This window comes from Erinaceus europaeus, chromosome 9 (genome assembly GCF_950295315.1).
Source record: "Erinaceus europaeus chromosome 9, mEriEur2.1, whole genome shotgun sequence".
Lineage (NCBI taxonomy): Eukaryota > Metazoa > Chordata > Mammalia > Eulipotyphla > Erinaceidae > Erinaceus > Erinaceus europaeus.
Window position 1 is genome coordinate 80,475,441 of NC_080170.1, and position 15,638 is coordinate 80,491,078.

Here is a 15,638-nt window from a genome sequence, read left to right on the forward strand (position 1 = left end):
TCCTGCAGGTGGGGGTTGGGGGGTTGAACCCAGTTCCTTGTGCATTATAATATGTGTACTCAACCAGGTACACCACCACCTGACCCCATGTCTTCCATTTTCCAATGGCATTAATATATTAACCTGTTTTCAGAACCACTTGTTAATCCTTACATATAACTTATAAATTATTTTTAATATTCTATGTACAAAACTATAAAATTGTTAACTTCTTTATTCTTTATATGTTTAACTTTTCTCTTTGTAATAATCAAAATATCCAGTATTTTAGATATAGATGATAATAGTAAATGTATTTATTCCAAAAATGCTTTTTCTAGATTTACTATCTCCTGCTTTTAGCTCTACTTCAAAATGAATTGTCTTGTTATGTCCCACTAACCAAGAAGTGGGTTTCTACCAATGTCCATGTTCAGCGGAGAAGCAATACAGAAGACAGACCTGTACTTTCTGCACCCCATAAAGAATTTTGGTTCATACTCCCAGAGATGGATAAAGAATAGAGAAGCTTTCAATAGAGGGGATAGGACACAGAACTCTGATGTTGGGAACTGTGTGAAGTTTTACCCCTGATACCTTAAAATCTTATTAACCATTATTAAATCATTAACAAAAAAAATAAAAATAAAGTAAGAAGCGGGTCTGCAAGTTCCCAATGATGCAGACCTCCCTGGATAGGTATTTAGCTCCTACCAAATTCATTCAACCTATTGTACTTAATAAAGTTGTCCAGTCATCTATGGGAGTTTTATGGGGTTGTTCATATTATCTTGGATGTTGGAAGTGACTTAAAATTTGTTATTTTTATCTGTGTTCTATCAGACAGGAATTTAAATACCATGAATCTATATTCTTCTCTCAGTCCCCATGTCTAAGTCATCATCAGTCCTGTTAATTCTACATCCTAATCGTCTGTCACCGTATTCTTAGCTTTCCTTTTTCAGCATTAATGATTGACTTGTGTATCAGTCTCTTCTATCCTGACTATAGTATTTCTTGATTCCTGACTAGCATTATTCTCACTGATGCCAAGTTTATATTTCTCTAATGCAAGTCTTAACATGCCTTGTCCAGTTTAAAATACTTCACTGACTGAGTTCCCATTGTCTGCTACATGAATAAAGTCTTAGTTCTCCAATTAGTCATACAAGGTTCGTTATTTAGCCTGACTAGCTCTTTAATATACTTTCCTATAACTTCCTTCCTTGCCTCATAGTCTAGAAAAATTAATATGCTTATAACTCAGCTATGTTATTCCTAGTACTATCATTTTTACACATGATGGTCTCTATACTGTTTTTTCAAAGTCCTATTCATTTAAAAGCCCAGCTCACATGTCATTTCCTGCAGGAGTTATGGATAAAGAGATAAACAATTTTTATATATTTAAATATATATATTTGTGAGAGAAAGAGACACCCAGAGCATCAGTCTTATCTGTCTAAAACAATCTTCTTTATTCTTGATAAAAATACATGTACAGATGTACAAATATATTTTATCAAATATAGATCTACATACAAACAGTATTCAGAAATCTTCAAGGACACAGTTTCGACTATATATTGTGCTTATAGATGCAAATTTTCATTATTAGACCTGGGTTAGTTGAGACACAGAAGAGTAGTGTAGCTAAGGTTGTGATTAAAGTTGTGTGCCCCAAGGACACATTGCCTACAGGTGCACATCAGTTTTGCTTCTTGGAAGTGGTCATCTCTGGATAAGTTACTGATCCTTTGTGCCTCAAGTTCTCAAGTTTCTCATCTTTAAAATGAGGACAATGACAGTTTGCTTCATGGTTTTGTTTAAAGAATTATTAAAGGTAATGCAAAAGAGTTTGTAATGGTGTCTAGCATGATATAAGCTATGTAACATAATAATAGTATAGTTAATAATGGTTATTATTATTATTATTTTGCATATGAGGATAGTTTTGTCTCAGGTAGTATAAGTAGGTTAAATGATTTTGCTTCTATCTAGCAGAGAAAGAACTGTTTGTTGTTCTGACACAACTATATATATTCTTATCTAACCTTTGTTAGACCAGTGGCACATGTTGGCAGAAATGACTGGCCCAGAAGAATGTAATGTTCCCCTATGTAGAGATAAGAAAGAAACTTCATTGTCACACACTGATAGAGTCAACTAGCTACAAATTCATATTGAGACATAACTAGAGTGTATATTGTCATAGCTAAGAATACAGAGTTTAGACCCAGACTGCCACCCTTAGATTCATGATTCTATCACTCGCTAGCTCGTTAGTAATGTGAGAAAGTTGTATCTCTGACCCTATTTTCCTATTTGTAAAATGGGACCAATAATAACACTTCCTGTTTTACATAGATATTGTAATGCTATAATGGGATAATTCATTTATAGCATTATTTGGTGCATAATATATAATAAGTGATAAAGGAAAAGATGTAAGTGGGGATAAGCTAGAGGCTTGGGGGTATGCATATGAACAAAAAGGACACATATAATGATCTTTAATAGTGTACAGCTAAAACCAATACAATGTTAAAATGAAATGAAATGTCAATAAAATAATTAAAATATTTAAAACGCATGAGGTAGAGAAACATAAAGTTAATCTATTAGATTAAAAACTCCAAGAGAAGCAATAAAGGAAGGATACACATCCAACTGAGTGGTTTCCCACACCTCCCACAAAAAGAAATTCTGCACTTGGGACGGCATTGTTAAATGTATTTTTTTTTACACCAGGGTTATCACTGGGGTTCCCAGTGGCCATCCCCCTTTTTTATAGTGAAAGAAGTAGAGAGACATCTGTAGTATGGCTCCCTCACCCATGAAGCTTCCTCTTGCAGGTGGGGATAAGTGGCTTGAACCCAGGCACTTGGCATGGTAATATGTGCTCTCTAGTGGGTGTGATGCTGCCTGGAACCATTAAAGCAATTTTTATAAGTCTCCAATATATCTCGCCCAAGTTATATTGACTTAGACCATTAAGATTTCCCAAAATTTGTCATAGAACATTTGTCCTAAAATATGAGTACAGAATAAAGGGGTTTTATGGTTGAATAACTCCAGAAAATGCTGCACTGAGATATCTACATCCTTGGAAATTAAAATGTATAGTAGTGCCCTGAGTATTAGTAGTGCCTACAATACTGCCTGAGGCAAAACTATCCTCACATGCAAAATGATAATAATAACTATTATTAACTATACTATTATTATGTTACATAGCTTATATCATGCTAGACACCATTACAAACTCTTTTGCATTACCTTTAATAATTCTTTAAACAAACCTAAGGGTTTTTAAGTTTTGAAAATAAATATTTTATTTAGTTTTATTCAGTATTTCTTGAATTTATTTGCTCACAGAGTCCTTTTTCCCTATAGTAGTCATTAACATTCCATGGAACCACTGTCCCATGGAATAAAGATAGAGAAATGCCTCCTTCAATGAATATTAAAATGGCCTTATACCAAAGAAAAAAACTTAAGGGCATGAGACATGGGTGTGGGCAGGAGAGAGCTCAACAGTTTACATTTGAGTTGAAAATTTGCCTAGCACAACCACACAAATCTCTGAGGGTCACAGACACTTCAGCCCACACTGTTCCCAGGAGCATGTGCAGAGTCTCAGAGGGGGTTGGGGAATAACCCCTCACTCACAGCATATTCTGCTACTGCTATACTGAGATCTCGCTGTGGAAGATCTAAAGGCTCCTAAACATACAGTATGCTCTGCCTTTGGCTGTGTACTTCCTGAATTTACTTCCTGTTTTCTGGAAAAGAAGAGACTACAGGAAAATATGTGAAGCGAAAAGGCCAAGTGAGAGAACTAGATGCCAGATCCCATAGTGGAGGAGGAGGGGTTTTGTGGAGAAGGGACTCGACTGAGATCTCCAGTCAGGTGTGGGACAAATTCTTGCTCCTCTGGGTGGAAGTGAGGTGAGAAACACCAGTAGTACTGACAAAGAGGATATAGAAGAAAAAAATGAGAACTTCCAATGCAAGTGAGCACTATGGGGGCTTCCTGAGGGACAGAAACTACATCGACTGCGTCTATAATTCTTTTCTTCAGAAAAGGGTGTTGGCTGGTTGATAAAGAAGTTGCTTGTTGTACAAAGGGGAGCACCATGAAAATCCTGATAAAGTAATGGAATACAAAATGATTTGATATCTAGCTACATTGACAAGCATTTTTGTGACTTTTCAAGTCACTATCATAGGTTGGTTGGTTCCAAAAAGACAGTCTTGGTTTAAACCTGGCCTCTTCTTCTTCTTTGGCAGGTAATCACAGGGAGCGTAAAATAATACAGAAGAGGGTTGCAAACTTGTCTTTTGGAATTGAACCTGGGACCTCAGAGCCTCAGGCACGTTTTTTTTTTTTTTTTTTTTTTTTGCATAACCACTCTGCTGTCTTCCTTGCCCTTCCCTAACTTTTCTATAATAAGCATCTTTTACTTTCATAATTAAGGAAAATTCAGTCTATTTCTCTAGTTCATATCCTGTATCTTTAGTTTTCTAGAAAACCCGAACAAACGTTAATGTACATTTCCTGTTACTGTTGTTAATTGGAAAGATGTTTTACAAGTGCATATGAGTGAAAGTAAATATTACAGAAAACACTCCCTAGAAAGATATTTTCACTTAATTCCACTAAGAGCCGAGAAGAAATTTACAAAGGCTAAGATGTGCTGAGAAGTGGGGAAAGAAATGTTGAAAAAGTCTCTAATGGGCGGGACGAGTGAGTTGCAGGTGGCAGTTTCGGTAAAAATTACCTGGCCGCCAGCAGAGGGGGCGGTGGCAGGTAAGGAAGGTGGCCACTGTCCTCTGGGACTGGGACTGGGGGCGGAGCAGGAAACGGCGGCGCGGGTGCGGAGGCGGAGCCACAGAAGCGCCCAGGTAGGGGATGAGCTGGGAGGTACCTGTCCACCGGCCAGGGCCAACCATCCCACCCAGCCGCACCCAGTGAGGGGAAACTGATGAGAGTCCATAGAAAAGCGGTTCGTCCTGGGACACCAGCTGATGAAGAAAGAGGCAGAGCCTCTGAAGTCTCTGAGCTGAAGGGGGCCAGAAAGGGTCCGTCATGGGTCCAGAGCTGCCTGCACCTTGGCTGCTGATCTTCTCCTGGCTCCCAGCAGGTGAGCTGTGGGAAGACCAACCTTGGCCCAGAGAGAGAGAAAGCCATTGTTACCTGGTCTTGCATAACTGGTCACAGGCAAGGCAACGGAGGCCTGGTTTGCGTTTGCGCTCCAGTGGCTCTTGGCACTAGAACGGAGGTGTGGGAACTGGATCAAGTTTCTGCCTTTGGGAACCTGTTGTTTTCTTTTATTGCCCAGACCCTTGAGAAACAGGTACAACCTAGAAGAAGAAAACCAAAGCCTTTGGGCTTCCTTTTCTGTAGTCACGTCTTGGTCTCTGAAGATGAATTATTAGAGGTCAAACATCAGTCTTATAATTCTGAATTACTTTCCCCTTTCATCTGATACTTGATTTTTTTTTTTTTAAGATACATGAATTATTAACCCAGAAACTTCATTTCTGGGAAATTATAAGGAATGTTTGGTATAATCCAGAATCTATTTTACACGACAAAAACATGTGACTGTTTGTTTATATTCAGTGTCACTTTAACATTTTCTTCATCCACTCTTCTCCCTGACTCCTTTCCCGCCATCATCCATCCATTTTGTCTGCTTTGGAAAGTATGGTTTTATATGTCTCAGTTTATCACTCAGGAATATAACTGTATATCGTCAGGGGTGAAACCAGGTGAGAAGGCATAGCTAAGTAATGGAATTAAAGGTGAAGACTTTCAGTCTTTTCCAGTTAGAATGTAGGTGCCACCTTGAAAGTTAACCTTCCCATGGAAAGTTTTATCACATTTCACCTTTTTCTCTTCTTACCCTGTTAGGAATAACTTACTTTGGTTTTTTGTTTGTTTGTTTGTTTGTTTTATTTTTCCATCAGGGTTATCGCTGAGGCTCAGTGTTGCGCTAGGAATCCATCACTCCTGGTGGCCTTTTAAATTTTTTCCCCTCTCTTTCTATTTTTTATTAGGACAGAGAGAAATTGAGAAAGGATGAGGAAATGGAGAGGGGAAGAGAAAGATAAGACACCTGCAAACATGCTTCACTGCTTATGAATCGGAGCAGGGACTGGAACCTGAGTCTTTATGCTTGGTAATATGTATGCTTAACTGGGTGTGTCACTGCCCAGCCCTGGGAAGAATTGACTTCTTACCTCTAAGAGATCAGTGGAAGTTCAGCTCAGTTTTTCTCATAGGCCAATTTGAGTTGTGTGGTTTCCTGAGGGAAAAGATATTAAAGTGCAGACAGAATTAACATGAAAATTGCTCAGAAGTAACCAAGGTTCATTCAGACAAGATTCTGCAATGTAATGCTGGGAATAAAAGGGAAAGAAAATTACAAGAGTAAGGGAATGAGAACAAAGGTTATATCTAAGGTCTTCTGGCTTACATTTTCTGCAAGCTATAGATCTTATAAAGTATTTGAGTCTGATGAGACTAGATATTGAAACCCATTATAAACAAGGAAATGAATAAAACTCATCTAACTTGAAGCACTCGAAATTCCACCGAAGAAATCAGTCACCAGTTTAACCTATAATTGTGATTTCACAAAAACCCACAACTTCATGCAGTCTCCTCTCATGCTATACGTGTTCTGCTCAAACTCCACAATAGGTAGGAAGTTCTGAAACTTTTGTGATTTTCCAAAGGTCTATTCCCATCTCTGCTCCCAGGCAGTTCATCTTTAGAATTAGGAATTAGGAACCTTCTGTCTTTTTACCAATAGAATTAGGAACCTTACAAGAAAAAAAATCAATCCTTAAGTCATAACCATGGTGTTTTAAATTTTAACCAGATTTTATGGACAGTGACAACTTAAAATTTTCAAATACATTAATTATAACATAGGGGTATACCCTCATAGTAAGAGAATTACTTAGAAGACAAGGGCTTCTGAAAGTAGACATCTAGATGTTCATGAATAAGCCATGCAGTATTTGCAGTTGTGATAGGAAACAGTAAAATAATGCGCATTAATGTTTGCCTGACATTTTCAAATAGAAACCCATTTTCATTACACATTTTAAAGTAATGTATGGTGAACACAAAAATAAAAAGTCCTAAATGAGTATATAAGCTTATGTTCATCTCATAATTAATAAATTGAGATCTCAACTGTTGTGACTCCAACATTTTTAGAAAATATTTTCCTCAAGTATATATAGTTTAGTGGAAATAAAGCCACAGTCATATATTAATATGCAATACATTTTGCATCTGTTATGTTTGTGAAGACACTGAGCTGATAAAGGCCTCTAACAAACTGGAATTATAGAGCATTTGTTAGGATTAAATGAAATTAAAGTTTTTGAGCACTTAATACAGTGCCTGGAATAAAATGAGGACTTATTAAGTATTAATCATGTTGATCATAATTTAGTAGTCATGATTTAGATCCAAGAAGGATTAAAAAAAAAAAAAAAACTAGCTCTAAAGGAAAACTTAAGTTTCCCCTACTCCTTTTTCTTCTACAACTAGGAAACCAGTAGTTCATGGTCAGATGACTATCAGACAGGAATTTGGAATCTGCCTCTTAACTAGTTGGAACTTATTAGACACCTTTCATGTGGTGGGGTGAAAAGATGAAATATAGTACAAGCCCCTCCTTACTATATCTCTTCTTCCCTTCAATAACTCCCCTTCCCCACTCAACACAGTCAACTCTTGTGCATAGGTTAAGTCAGAGGCAGTGTCTACAGTATGATTATATGTCAGCTAGTACTGGGTCACTCCCCACTGCCCACTCCTCTTTATTTTTAAAACCAAACTTCCTACAATGTCTCTAAGATCAAACTGAAGGTCAAGCTTCCTCTCTTACTTCCAGTATCTGCTAAAGCAGTGATTTGCAATCTGTCTTTCTCAGCTCCTCATAAGAAATGCAGTTTAGGGACTGGGGAGATAGTATAGTGGTTATGCAAAAAGACTTTCTTTTTTTTTAATTTTTATATTTATGTATCTATTTTCCGTTTTGTTGCCCTTGTTTTTCATTGTTGTTGTAGTTATTGTTGTTGTTGTTATTGATGTCGTCATTGTTGGATAGGACAGAGAGAAAGGGAGAGAGGAGGGGAAGACAGAAAGGGGGAGAGAAAGACAGACACCTGCAGACCTGCTTCACCACTTGTGAACCGGGATCCTTCCGCCTGTCCTTGGTTCCTTGCACTTTGTGCCATGTGCGCTTAATCCACTGTGCTACTGCCCAACTCCTGCAAAAAGACTTTAGTGCCTGAGACTCCAAGGTCCCAGATTCAATCCCCAGCACCCCTATAAACCAAAGTTAATAATGCTTTGGTAAAAAGCAAAAAAAAAAAAAAAAAAGAAAGAAAACTAAACAAAAAGTGACATTTCCATTGTGACATGTATACACATATATAAAATCTAGAAAATTAAATCAAAAGGTTTACATAAGTGGTCAGGAAGGTGGCTCAGTGGTAGAGAGCATGTTTTGCTTGTTCAGGGCCCCAGGTTTGATACCCTAGCATTGTATATGACTGAGTGTCTCTCTCATAAGATTAGCTGTTTGTTTTTTTTTTAAGAGATTTATAGAGGACTGATAAAATAACTCACTTGGATAGTACACTGCTTTGCCATGCATGCTACCCAGGTTCAATCCCAGCCCCCATGACACTGAATAAAGCTTCTGTCCTATGGTATTTTTCGATCACCTGTGTTTTTTGGTCTCTGTCTATCTGGAAAAGTTAGGCCAGAATGGAGAAGCCCCAGTGAGGAAGAGGAAGAGAAAGAGAGAGAGAAAGAGATGGAGACTTATAGAAAAGGCTTGTTACTGTACCTAATAAAAGAATAAAAATCAACATCAAATACTATTTTGCTGACATTTAAGTTCACAGAAAATAATACCTCAAACTATCAATATTAAATAGAAAAATCCAGTTAGTACATTTTCACAAGACCCACTGCAAACCACTATGTGAACTTTGGAAAACCCTCTTACTAGAATATGTTCATTTTGGTGCATCGCCTTGTTCTCTTCTCTTTCTAAAGAAGAATTAACCTAAACCTCTGATTAGCATCCAAGTTTCCACAACTGCAAAGTGTAGACCTATAGAAAATCATACCAGATTTGAGTATTTACCAATGGGTGTGACTTGAGGGTCCCTGTTTGAAGCCTCTGAGGTCAGAGTCCCAGGAAGTTATCACAGTCCTTATGCTGTTAGCTGTGAAGAGATCAGCTGTCAGGGTTGACTTTTGTTTATTTGTGATTCCCTAATTTTTTTTATTGATTTAATAATGATTGACAAAAGGGGTACAATTCCCACCACCAGAGTTCTATATCCCATCCCCTCCATTGGAAGCTTTCTTTATCCCTCTGGGAGTATGGACCCAGGATCATTATGGGGTACAGAAGATGGGAGGTCTAGCTTCTGTAGTTTCTTCTCCGCTGGACATGGGTATTTCCCTAAAGTTTTTTCTTTAAAAAGAGCAAAGTGTTGCTGTGGAAATAGCTCAGTAGATAGAGTATAGGACTTGCACACCTGAGGCTCCAGGTTCAATCCCTCCTAGCACAGATGTCAACCTACCTTTCCATCTCTCTGTTTCTCTCAGTAAATTAAATAAAATTTAATCACATGACTGACATTTGTTAACTGCAACCCACTGCATTATTGACTAACAGCTCTGGTTACTTTCATCTAGCCTCAAAGTTTCTTCCTGGAGTGAAAGTTTAGTTCCCCCCAAAGATGTGCTGTTTGTGCTTTTGTAGAAACTGCTTAAGGTCATAGAGTGGCATTGCTTTATAAATTCAAACAGATATCCACCTGTATTAACATTTCCTGGAAATCAGACCACTGACTCCAGACCACTAACTCTAATCAGACCAAGACTGTCTTCTTAGTATCTAGATAGGTAATTCAGGGATGTGCAGGAGAGGCTGGGATCCTACTGAGGACTTAATAACATCTTGATTTGTAATAGCAGGTAGTAGAGTGAAACTTTCCAAGGTGAGAGGGTGTGGATGGTGGGCAGGAAACTCTCTACTAAGAGTTAGTCACCATATTCTATTGCCTAATCTAAGGATCTGCCCAATATTCTCTATTCCAAGGGACAATAGTTGCACTAGCCTACATTAAGTATTTTATCCATCTCCTTCCCTTTACATCTGCTACTTTTTTGTCTAGTTCCAACTATCCTCTATCAACATGATAGACCTACTTGGCTTTATCTTTCTCATCTTCACTTTAATCCTTTCAAGAACCTTCACTAGATCCCCATTGCTTCTAAGAGTATTTAAAATTCAAGGTTCATTCTATGCTGACTTTACTAACATGAGCAGTCTTGTCTCACTGATATGGTCATGCTTTCATGCCCCATGGACCCCAACACATATCCATCTTCCTTGCTTTTTGTCTGGACATACTACAAATGGTTAACTTTTAAGTATTTACACTCCATGCTTTCAGAGCAGTTAAAATGTTGTCCAGGCAGTTTATCCTGTTTTACTTTTAGTGATTTAATAATGATTAACAAGATTTAAGGATAAGAGGGGTACAATTCCACATAATTCCCACCAACAGAGTTCCGTATCCAAACCCCTTCATTGGAAGCTTCCCTATGCTTTTTAGCCACCAAATTGCAGGCACTACCTGACTTCCCTGGGCAGTTGACTCTGTTCTATATGGCTATATGTGTCCTTTTATATATAACAGATATTTACTGCACCCTATGTACAGGGCCTACTATCAAAGAAAAGCAGACATGCCCCCCTCCCTACCCCCCAGAGAGCATACAGGCTAAAGGGGAAATAAGCAAATATAGAAAGACAGCTAGGACAGGACCATGCAGAAGGACTACAGGATAACACACAAGCATATTAAATGTGTTTTGCTCATTCAGGGGCCCACCCTTGAAGAGTTAGCTGGAGTTAAAAACTGAGGACTGGGGCCAGAGAGAGAGAGCATAATGGTTGTGCCTGAGGTTCTGAGGTTCCAGGATCAATCCCCAGAACCACCATAAACCAGAGCTGGGCAATGCTTTGATCTTTCTCTTTGTACCTCTCTCAGTAAAAAACAAACAGATAAAAAAAATGTTTAATGAGGACTGGCCATACAAGCTAAAGGAATATCATGTACCAAACTTCTGGATAGGAACTCAGTAAGTATGAGAGGATAAGAAGGTCAGTGAAAGGAGGAAATCACAGGGCCTGAGGTGGAACAGAAGGCAGGGGGTGAATAGGACCAGATGTATGTGGCTTCATGGATCTTGGGAGGAAACTTTGTTTATCCTAAGAATAATGAACAACTTTGGGGAAATTTCCAGGTGAAGATGATAGGAGACTGAGCACTGTGTAAATCTCATGGAAGAGAAACAGGACATGAACAGGTACTAGTTAAGCTGAGCCTAAGAAAGAATCAGTATGGAAATGATTTTTAACTTATAGAAGGGTGGTGGTGAAGATGAAGAGAGAGAAAGAGAGAGGGATAGATTCCAGAAATATTTCAGAGATCAATAAACTCAGCTTGTTTGGTAATTGTTTATGGAGAGTGAGAGAAAAAGATAATATCTATACCTAGTTCCCAGTCTTTCCCATTCACTGAATGGGAAGCATATGATAAACCCAGGTTTGTGTGGAATAATTATAATTTAGATTTGGGACTTGATTTAGAATTTGAAGTAATAAATACCTATCAGGAGCAGCTGGATCTATATATCTATCTTGTCTCAAATAACAGATTGATGAGCAGTAGAGTAAAACTCTAGCAGTTTCCAAGTAACCCTATAAAGCCTATCCATCACGGGTAGTATTTTTTTTGTGTGTGTTTACTTGTTTATTGATAACTCTCCCATCTAGAGTGTAAGTTCTAAGTGTACAGGGACCTGGTTAATCTTACTTGTCACTGTATTCCCATCATCTGGAGCAGTGCCAGGCTCACAGTAGTGAATCAACAAATGACATCTGAAGACACAGGGTACATAGAAATGTTTCATTCTGGTGAGACCCAAATTTGCATGTGCTCTGAGATTAGCCTGTGTGGACACAAATGAGTCACTGACCTGAGTTATAGACTTTGGGAAAGCCCAAGCATCTGCCTCTTAACCAGGTTTTATTGTCAGCTGTACCTAGTAACCAAAGAAATATCAAGTATAAACCACCTGAGTGGTTATTTTTTTCACTTAGTAGTTTATGAAAAAAAAATTTTTTAAGTTTCTTTCCCCTCTTGGAAAGAATGTGGTGGTGATACATGGGACCATTTCAGGTCATTCATGGAAACATAAATATGAATTATCTGTTACATTATAGAAAGTCTTCCTTCATTTGACTCAGAAGCCTCACTTTGAGAAGTATAGCCTACTAGAATATAGACCATGTATATAAAGAAATACTTTATACAGAAATATTCTTTCAGCATTGTCAGTAATAGTGAAGTATAACCAAGGTAAATGTCCATCATTGGCAAAATGGATAAATATGTTACATCTATGTGTTGAATTTTCTTGCAATCACTAAAGAATTAAACTATATATATGGAAATAGAATATAATGACATATTATTAGTTTGAAGAAAAAAGTTTCAAGTCAATGCAAATCGTATGATTAATAAGAAAACATTCGAAATGATATGGAACAACCTATAGCAAATTATCAATAGTGGTACCTCTAGAAAATGGAGTTTATAGGCAGCAAGAAAGGACTTTTTACTTTATACTCTTCTCTGCGATCAAAGCTTACTACTTTCTTTATATTTGTAAACAGGAAAGCTAAGGGTGTCTTCTAGGCAAAAGGATTAAAATAGTCCTGTGAATGCCTCTTCCATTTGTGAATATCTTTTAAAGGGTTAAACCTCCCTTTTTCTAGAAGGCAGGTGGTATGCTGGAAACAATGCAGGCTTGAGAGGTGAGAATTTCAGTCTAGCTTTTCTACTTAACAGCTGTGTAACCTTAAAACCATTACTTAATGTCCCTGAGGATTTTTCTCACCAATAAAAATAAAGGAAAAAAAAAGTATTAAGGCTTATCTGATGAGATTTTTGGATTTTAAATGAGATACAAAGCACCCAATGCCATGCCATATCTAGCAGATAGTGCTTAGCAGATAGCATTTTCCTCCTCCAGGTAGCCATATGCTTCACCCTAGAGAGTTGTACATGCCATACTTTGGCTTACAATGTTGTTGTTGGGTTGTTTTTTTGTTTGTTTGAATCAGAGCACTGCTCAGCTCTGATTTGTGGTGATGCCAGAAACTGAACCTGGGACTTTGGAGCCTCATGCATGAAAGACTTTTTCATAACCAGTATGTAATGTTTTGTATATAAGCATAATTCTTCCACCACCCGAACCTGCCTTCCTTGGTCCCCTTTATTTTATTCCTCAACTTTCTCCATGCCTTACTTCTTATTCTTTGTTACTGCCAGTCTCTCTTTCCTTTGACTCCTCTCATATTTGCACTGTTATCTGAGAAAATGTAATAAGTACTGATGACAAACATACTTGGTAAGATAACTTTCTCAGATGTAAACTCTGACAGGATTCAACCTGTGTACTTTTTGTTAACCTGCTTGGTGGAGTCGAGCTACCTGGGTGCCTGAAAAATGCTCAGAAATTGGGCCATCAAAATGGTTCATTGGTGTGTTGTTTTGCCATGTGTGCAGCCTAGGTTCAAGTCTGGCCTCTACCACACTAAAGGAAATGCTAGTACTGTGGCTTCTTTCTTCTCCTTCTCTCTCTCTCTCTCTCTCTCTCTCTCTCTCTCTCCCTCCCTCCCTCCCTCCCATCCCTCCCTCTCTGCCTTTGTCTGTATTTTAAACAAAAGAAAATTCACAAGAACCTGAGCCTTCCATCAGAGTCAGCATTAGGCCACTGCCCCTCATTGTACAAGGAGGGCTTCCCTCCCTGCCCACTATCTTCTTCTAATCAAGACTTTTCATGAACAAAAATGAAATGTTCTCCAGTCCTTAGAAAAGTTCTTAGCTTTCAAATGATATTGAGTTTGTTTCTATTTCTTTTGTACCTATATCTGTCCTATATGGAGAATATGTTCAAGAAACGCTAACATCTTCCCCAATCTGGTACTGCACATGGACTCTGGAATGAATACATAAATATACAAAGATATGCATCTATTTGGAAACACATGGCATTTAGTTGTAAAAATATTCTTTCTTGGTATGTTTCCTTCTGCTTTAATATAGGACATATGATGGTAGATGGTAGTCCCCACTCTTCACAACGGCCTAGTTTTGGAAAGTACCTCATGGCGAGAAACAGAGAACCCCCTTCCCCTAGCCTCCTTCCCATGAGTTCTGATATCTCATTTTATAGCTCATCTTTCTCCTCTTAAATGACAGGACTCCCCTCCCTTCCTCTTTCATAGAAGAGGCAAACTATGAATGACTTTACTACATAGCTGTTCAAGATTTTAATGCATTCATTTTGCAAAAAAGAAAGGAAAAAGAAAAAGACAGTACTGCTTGATAGTTAACATTTGTATCATTTTAATTCTTTGAAAATGCTTATACAAGTATATCTTAGTTATTGCAGCCTCTTAAAGCAGATACATAAACACACATGGTAGCTGATGTTGACTATCTAGAATGTATCAAGTTCTTTGTTAACTCAACATTCATTATTTCATGTAATCCACATTAAAACTCTGTTAGGCAAGTATTATTATCATTCTGGTTTTTTATATAAACAAACAACAGTTTATTTATTTATTTATTTTCACCAGTGCACAGCTCAGCTCTGGTTTATGGTAGTGTGGGGGATTGAACCTGGGACTTTGGAGCCTCAGGCATGACAGTCTCTTTGCATAACCATTATGCTTCTTACTCCCTTAATTAACTTTTAATTGGTGAGGAAGTGAAGGCAAACTATGAACTCAGAAAATCAGACAGTGAAATTTAAAAAATTCAAGAAAAGTGTAGCAACAGCAAGGAAATAAGGTGCAATAAAATAGAAAAAAAGAAAAGAAATGTTACAGAATGAAGGAAATTTAAGAACAGAAATGATAGTTTGTTGCAACTGAATTGGTAATTTTTTGGCACAAAGGTAGAATGCAGTACTTGCATGCATAAGGTTTTGAGTTCTATCCCTGCCACAGCATGTGCCAGATTGATGCTTTGGTTCTCGTGCTTTTATTAATAAATAAATCTTTCAGAAAAAAAATCAAAGTAAAAGCATTTGCTAACTCATATTATTGAATCTAATAAGCAGCAATGCAACCAGGGCATTTATCTTTGTGAATGTTTATATTTTCAGCCCGGATTCTGTTACCTTTACCTTTTCTTTACCACCTTACCCATGTGCATGTCTGTTGTGGTTAGTTTTAAAGACAAGTTAAAGACTAATGGAAGAGAAATCTGAGTGGTACTTTGCTTGTGACATGGACTATCTTGCTTCTTCCTTCGTCTTTCCAATCTGGAAAATCCAACTCATTTTTGAGAGCCTTGGAATTAACTTACACCTGGAAGGTAAACATGCCTGTTTGGGAAAGAATGGGTTTTGGTGTCAACAAGACCTGAGTTCAGATTCCAAGATTGAGAGAACTTGGTTTATCATGTCTGAACCCACCCGTAAGAGTAAAGCCAGTCTACACATCTACATACTGTGG

General features: G+C 37.8%; 1 protein-coding gene across 4 annotated transcripts in view; it reads left to right on the forward strand.

Annotated features, from left to right (window-relative positions):
• The first annotated feature begins 4,884 nt into the window (after positions 1 to 4,884).
• The window catches only part of ILDR1 (immunoglobulin like domain containing receptor 1), a 46,755-nt gene continuing 36,001 nt past the window's right edge, over positions 4,885 to 15,638 (forward strand). For all 4 annotated transcript variants that reach the window (XM_060198276.1, XM_060198277.1, XM_016194045.2 and 1 more), the window contains exon 1: positions 4,885 to 5,126. In XM_060198276.1, coding sequence (XP_060054259.1) covers positions 5,072 to 5,126 — 55 coding nt within the window. In that variant the 5' untranslated portion in view covers positions 4,885 to 5,071. The remainder of the gene's footprint in view (positions 5,127 to 15,638) is intronic.